The 7,453-nt window shown below is 50.2% G+C and overlaps 1 protein-coding gene across 1 annotated transcript; it reads left to right on the plus strand.

The window, feature by feature from the left end:
- Positions 1-843: 843 nt before the first annotated feature.
- Positions 844-1,875, plus strand: LOC125172177 (RING finger protein 223). The gene has a single exon (XM_047869842.1). It carries the CDS (start codon positions 844-846, stop codon positions 1,873-1,875), a length of 1,032 nt encoding a protein of 343 aa, XP_047725798.1.
- The last annotated feature ends 5,578 nt before the right edge of the window (positions 1,876-7,453 follow it).

Genomic DNA, 7,453 nt, shown 5'->3' on the forward strand with positions numbered 1-7,453 from the left:
AGAAAGATACCGTTTAGCTCCAAAATTTCCTCCAAACGGTGAAAGGAACATGCCAGCCCTCCGCTTCCACCCTGTGAATGCTGCAGGGCTACCTGGGCTTTGCTAATACAAGTGGAAAGTGTATAAATGGCAGGGTAATTACTGGCTTTCGCCCTTGGACGGAGAAATGAGATCACGATTTTCACGAACAGGAACCGGAGCTGCCGCCGCTGCCCTGGCTGCCGCTTCCCCTCCCTGCGCGGGTCCCGCATTACATCACCGGTGAGCTCTTGCTGGTGGGGGTGGGGGGGGGGGCGGGCGAGGAGGCTCCGCCAGGGACTCAGCCCCAAACCCAGGGGAGTAAACATGGAATAACGAGGGTAAACGGGAGGAGGACGAGGGAGAGGAATAAGGAAAAAGCAGGACCAGGTTTCCCACCGCCACCATCACCCCTCGTCTGTTTGCCGGGGAGGGGGAGGGGGTGTGTGCAAGGGCGCCACATCCTGAAGCAGCCGCACCCCAAATTTCGTTCCTGCACCGCCCCCCCCATCCTCCCTCCACTTCCAATTCCAACAAAAACGGACATCCAAAGGGGCCAGGAGAGCGGCCTTGAGAAGCTCAGGGGGGGACTGCGGAGAGACGCCAGGGGATTGGGAGGGACCGAGGCGCCCGCGCCTTGGGGCAGCGTGAGGGAAGGCGGTCGTCGCTGCGCCCCCGCCCGGCCCAGCCAGCGGTGCCTCCCCCGCCAGGCGACAGCAGCCCGAGGGGGGAGGCAGAAGCGCCTCCTCCCTGCCGAGAGCCGAGGCGACGACCGAGGGGGAGGAAGACTCCTCACCTTGCCCCCGATGAGGGGCGGATCATGCCATGGCAGCGCCGGCGAGCGACAGCGGCGGCGGCGGCGGCGAGCGGAGCCCAACCAGCAGCCCCGGGAGCTCGACAGGAGCCGGGGTCGCCTCGGCGGGAGCCCGGGACGGCGGGGACGCGGCCGCTCGGAGCGCCGCCGTGACCGTCCCCGGCCTGCCTCCGCTCGAGGACTACGAGTGCAAAATCTGCTACAACTACTTCGACGCGGACCGGCGCGCGCCCAAGCTGCTGGCGTGCCTGCACACCTTCTGCCAGGAGTGCCTGAGCCAGCTGCAGCTCCGCGCCGCCGCCGCCGCCGCCGCCGCCTCTGCGAGCGCCGCGCCTGAGCGCCCGCTGCGCCCGCCGCCCTGGCACGGCCCGCCCGGCGCCATCGCGTGCCCCGTGTGCCGCCACCGCACGCCGCTGCCCGACAGCCGCGTGCACGGCCTGCCCAACAACACCAAGCTCGCCGAGGCCTTCCCTCTGGCCCTGCGCGCCGCGCACGACCCGCTGCCCCAGGACCGCCTCCCGCCGCTGCCCGCGCGCCGCGCCGCGCCCGCCGCCGCCGCCCTGCCGCCCGCCCCGGCCCCGGCCCCGCCGCCGCCGCAGCCCGCGGAGGACGCCGCTCGCGAGCCCCGCGCCCGCGCCGGCCTGCGCGCCCCGGGCGCCTACGAGAGCTGCCAGAACTGCAAGCGCGCCGCGCTCACCGCCGGCTGCGTGTGCGTCGTCTTCTCCTTCCTCTCCATGGTGGTGCTGCTCTTCACCGGCCTCATCTTCGTCAACCACTACGGCGGCGGCGGCGGCGGGGGGGCACCTCCCGGCGGCGGGGCGCCCCCTGGCGCTGCCCCCGCTGCCGGGTCGCCCTCGCCCGTGGGGCCCATCTGTCTGTCGGTGGCCAGCATCCTGGCGCTCTTCTCGGTCGTCGTCACTTGGGTCATCTGTTGGCTCAAGTACCGGCCCGAGGGCGCGGCCGCTGGCTCGGCGGGGGGCGGCGGGGGCGGCCCGAGGGCTCGGGCGGCGGCTGGCGGCGGCGCGCGGAGGAGCGACACGTAACGGGGCCTCAAGCCGGGCCTCCGCCAGCACCTCCAGCCCCAGCGCGGCCGGAGAGGGGCGGGGGGGCTCCGGCTCCGCGCGCTCGAGCTGCGCCCCCTCGGTGCGGCACCGGGACGCCCGGCCACCACCGGGCCTCCCACGCCCCGCCTCCTCCGCGCGGGGTCGGCGACGGACCCCGAGGAGGCGGGGATGCTGCTGGGGAGTCCCGTCTCTGTGGACTGTGCAAGATCGCCCTTCGCTTCACGCACCACCCAGGTCCTCGCCAGAGTGCACGGCCGTCCCTCCCCCGAGTCCGAGGATTTGCAAAGAGAAGGAGAAGAGGAGTGGGCCCCCCGCCGCCCCGCCCGAGAGCTGATTTTCTGGCTGCCGCGACTGGAGAGTTTCAGGGGAGAGGTGCGCGCGCGCACGTCTGCCGCAGTTGTGAAAGGACTTGAATTGTCCAGAGCAAGGATGAATGAGATGTCCACGTGAAAGAAGGGTGTCCCCGCTTCCTGGCTGTCCTGGAAGGCGAGTGAGCCCGGGGCGCTGAGAGTGAAGGCCACTCCCCGGGGACACGGCGCGGGAGAGCGGGGCGGCGGCACACGAGGCCAGCCGCGCGCAGCTGGGCGCCCCCCGCCCTCCCCGGCAGGTGCGCAGCGCGCCTGCGCGCTGGGGCTGCCGCCACTCAGCCGACGGGAGAGGTGGCGGCGCGCGCAGGGCTGCCGGTGCCGCGGCTCCCAGCTCGGCGGAGTCCAGAAGTCCCATCCTGAAAACTTAGGATTGTTTTATCCACAGTGTTACTATACCAGGAAGTCATTTCATCTTCTGTAACTGGACTCAGGGAGCTTAAAGAGCCCGTTCTCTCTTCTCCTCTCAAAACTGACTTACTGTTGCCCCCACCTGGAAGATACTGAAAGCTATTCACGCAGAATATAAGCTGTAGGCTTCCTCTGCCTTTTTTTCTTCATTTCGTTTTTAAAGTAATTTATTCTAGAATGTATACATCTGGAAATTTTGTGCATTTAAATTTCCAGGGAAGTGTTTGATAAGCAGTAATATTTCTCCCGTACCTCCAGTCCAAATACATTTCAAGATTAGGAGCAGAAAATAAAGGCGTGTTAGTGATTGGTTCAAGATTTTACACCGTGAACAACTACTGACTTTCAATTATCTGATAAAATAGAAAATAGCTCCCAAAGACGAAACTGACAAGTCTTTCTTCCTCTGATTACAAATATATGTCACACTTACCGGGAAAATATTATTTTGAATTTAACTGTTTGATATTGGAAATCACTGAAAGGTTCACATCGGTCATATTAGATGAAAAAGAATACATATCTACCTGATTTTGTAACTAAAAAGATGTATTACGAGTGTATGTTGCAGGTGGATTAGATGCCTTTTTAAAGAAAAAAACCCCCCACTGTTTCAAATGTATTTTATATGAAAACATTCTTTATTCCATCTCTTCAAATTTGGAATAAGACAAAGTTTTCATGTCTGAAAATCACAGAAGCTGTTGAGGGTATGCTATTATTCCTCATGTATTTAATGCAAGCTGTCTGCATGATATCCTGACATTATTCCATTAACTGAACTTGAATGGAGCATTTGTATCTATCATAGAGTGAAGTAATTTATTGGTCACTGATAAGTGATAGGGCTGCAATTTAGGAATTGCAATCTGGTGTGTTTTATGTCTGCGTTGTCTTAATAAAAACAAGAAGCATTTATAGAAAAAAAAAACCCTATTTTCATGAAATTTATTTCATGGGGAAATTGCTCCGAGTTATTTATGGCACTCTTCTTGAAATACTCATCCCCATCCAAATCCTAATTTCACATTTTGAATGAGGCTGAGAGAAATAAGTCACACATGGGAGGAATGTACATCGCGAGGGCGGGCATTTTATGGAATTGTTTCTAGGGTTTCACAGGACTTCTGAAGGCCAAGGGAGATCTATCCATTGTATTTTGAAGGGAGAAGCAGCTTACCCATCCACTAATATAACATCCACTAAAACTAAACTCTGCTGTCAGATTTGGTTCTCAGTTTCTGCTAAATGTTTTCAGGTTCCTAATGTTTTTATGTTCCTAATACTAAGAGTCACATTTCGGAAACTAGCTTGGATTTGTTTACACCTCCAGCAAGTAACTTGTGTTACTTCTATGTGCGTTTTTATCTGTTACTCTTTCTTTCGTTCCAGTGCTGAGATTCTGTTTGCATTCATAACTGTTTCGTTGCACAAGTAGATCTACACGTGTGTGTGTGTGAGTGCTACCGACAGAAGTTGGCTTTGTGTATGTAATGATGTGTTCACATGTGCACACACACCTGTTTGTTACTTCACACTCTCCAATTGGCAACCTGGAAGTCTGTCTAAAGTTATTTGGGGACCAGCTTGCTTCTTATAGAGTTTATTTACATTCCACAGAGGAAGGTACACCAATGACATAAACTGAATTATTCCTTGTAAATGACAAAGATGTCTGAATCGCCTCCGTCACAGTACAAGCCACATTTTGCTTCCTTCTTAGGTTGCACATGTAAATTTCTCATAATGAGAAATTTGAGCTAGAATACTCCTAAACAAAATAGACACAGTTAGTAGTTCAGTACCTAAACATGGTGAGATTTATTTTTTCTTGGCTGACTTTGTATTGCAGCTCATTTCTGACTTCCTTATCAGGAATTAAGCGACAGGATAGAGCAGCGGAAAACATGTGGTCAATTTCCAGTTGCTTTCTGTTAGTCAAGTAGTCTCCATTTTGCAGATGTGCTTTAGTCATCTTAAAGCACATCCTACATCATGCAGGAAGTCCTGGTACACCAGCTCCTAAGACAAAGCAGCTTAAAAGGTAATTATTGAAATGGTCCCATGAGTTGTAGAGAGGGCTCCTGATGACAGTGAGTGCTTTCCTCCCTTCTCATGGAAATTGTCACCTTCTTGGAAGCGCCTGACCCAATTCTGGACACATCTCCACCTCATGAGTGTTAACTGCCAATAAAATCACTGTAAAAAGCCAGCCCTGGGGGCTCCTGGGTGGCTCAGTCAGTTAGGACTCTTCGTTTTGGCTCAGGTCATGATCTCGCTGTTCCCAAGTTCGAGCCTTACATGAGGCTCTGCGCTGGCAGCATGGAGCTTGCTTGAGATTCTCTCTCTTCCTCTCTCTCTCTCTCTCTCAAAATAAATAAACTTAAAAAGGCAGTCCTTCTCTGGCTTGCACACCTGCTCAAGAACTTATGGTTTCCATGGTCCAGGTTCTGCTTAGGTTCTGGAACATCAGGTTAGAGTTACCATCATGATTCTGTAAAGCCTACGTTTCAAGCAAAAGAAACTCATCTTGCAGGTCATAGATTAAATACTCAGCCTCTCAATGCAATACGATTTGGTGGACGGTATCCATATCTAGAAAGAACATTGGTGTGGGATCTAAAGACTAGGAGCAGCACCCAGGAGATGTAAGTCCATACAGGCTCTCCTTTCTTTGAAAGACCTGGTGATTAATTTAACCTCTTTGAGCCTCGGGCTCCCTCTGCTACAAGATGGGAACACCACGTATCAGCCCTGCTTACTTTATAAGACTGGCTTAAGGACTTGTATACAACACGAGGGCATATGAGTGAAAATGCTTTGGAAACTGAAGCCCTACCTATTGGGATGAGCATTAGGTGTTGTATGGAAACCAATTTGACAATAAATTTAATATTTAAAAAAAAAAAAGGAAACGGAAGCCCTGTATGGATCTATAGCCTTGTTTTCACTCAGATTTTCTAGGGTCTAATATCACCTCTCCAGAGAGGTCTGCTGTGATCACTCTATGCCAAGGGAATATCTACCAAAATTTTTTTTTCTTAGCACTTATTACTGTCTCCAGTGGTCTTATTTAATGGTTACATGCTTTATCTAAAACTCCAGAGCAGATCTTTCCCTCAATCTCTAAGGGCAGGATCCTTGTCTGGTCACACACTTTACCCACAAAACCTTAGTCAGCCCTCAGCATACGGTAAGTGGCAGAGTTTTTTAAGTTGGCCGAATGGGACCCCCTGGACTGAATGTTAAGCAGCTTGATTCCCCTTAATAACTCCTGAGACCCTGGGGGGCTTAGGCAAACAGTTGCTTTTCCTGATTTCATAAGAATTTTTGAAAGATGAAAAAATATACTGGAAAACCACTTTGATTTTTCAGACCAATCAGTTCATCGCAGTGAAAATCCTAAGTGTGTTATATTCAGTGACAAGACAGTGGAGAGGCTGAAGGACATTAGGCCACCATTTCCGATCATTTTCTGCATTGTGAGATTTCAAGGTATGCCTCCTTTTGGCTTCCTTCTTTTACGACCATGACTGCTCAATCTCCTTCAAAGCTAATAGCACCTGCATTGGTGGGACATGTTTACTGGGCAGTGAAATTTCCCCGCAACACTGAATTTAAATTTCTCATCGTTCGTTACGTGCCTTTTTAATTCTTTCATCTTTGCTATTTTAAAAAATGTACCCTTCATAGACCGGCTAAATTTATAATCTTAATAGCTGAGTAACCCCGCCCCCCCCCATGATTCCGTGACCCAACTCAACCTCTTTAATCATTTATTTCCCATTAGCTAATATTTGTGTTTTACATTTCTCCCATGATACACAGTTGATTAAATTCATGTATTAGGCAATGAATTGCATCCCTGCTATGTATGCATTTACGTTTCTTTCCCTTTGAAACAATATGTTTTTATTGTATGCATTACAGTGTAATTTTGAGGAATATCTAGTATTTACTAGTATTTTATTTCTAAACTAAAGGTTAAAACTGACAGCAGCCAGATCTTAATTTGAAGTTATATGAATGGGGAAAGTGTGAGAGAGATTTTATCTATCTTTTGCTAGATCTCTTTTGATTGTCCATTTAAGAAAAGCTTGGTAATGTATACCATAAACATGTTTGTCTCCATCAATCAAACTTGAGGCTTCTGTCCTCTTAGGGAAAACTAAAATGCGCTCCAGAGAAGCAAGTTTGTTTCTGTGATACATTTACCATCATTCCTGATTATAAATCAGGAAGAAAGAGTGTTTAATATTTACATTGGGGGAAAGCAAAAGTGTTCCATATCCAATTTCCAAGAATATTCCTAGGAGCTCAAGAAGAATGTGTACACTTCCTTTAGAAAAAAAAAATGTCTTTCATGTAAAATTGGATTTTCTTTGGTTTAGAAATACCACATCTCCATGGGGTGGAGTAAGGGAATGTTGAAGGCAGAAGAAAGAAGGTAGAAAAGATATGCAAAAAGCTTCTCCCCGCTCCTAATATTTAAAAAACACATTTCAAAATAAAGAGGAGAGAAAGTGTTTAATCACTTCAAGAACAGAACACTAGGTATGATCTTGACCAATTACTATTTTTAAAAAAACCATGGCAATCCAAGGGCGGCTCAACTATCTCCCTCCACAATGACAGACTTATCTGCATCGTGTAGAAATAACACATTTATAAGTCTACTGTGTGTGGGTTTAACAATATTTTATTGTCAAACTTGAGTGGTAGAGAACAATTACACCTGACTTGTAGTTTGGGGGAAGAATTGAGTCCAAGTGAGAAATAAA

Source organism: Prionailurus viverrinus, chromosome C1 (genome assembly GCF_022837055.1).
Source record: "Prionailurus viverrinus isolate Anna chromosome C1, UM_Priviv_1.0, whole genome shotgun sequence".
Lineage (NCBI taxonomy): Eukaryota > Metazoa > Chordata > Mammalia > Carnivora > Felidae > Prionailurus > Prionailurus viverrinus.

What these genes read in the sequence shown, in the direction of transcription:
- LOC125172177 (XM_047869842.1), top strand. Translation starts at nt 844, where the DNA reads ATGGCAGCGCCGGCGAGCGACAGCGGCGGCGGCGGCGGCGAGCGGAGC.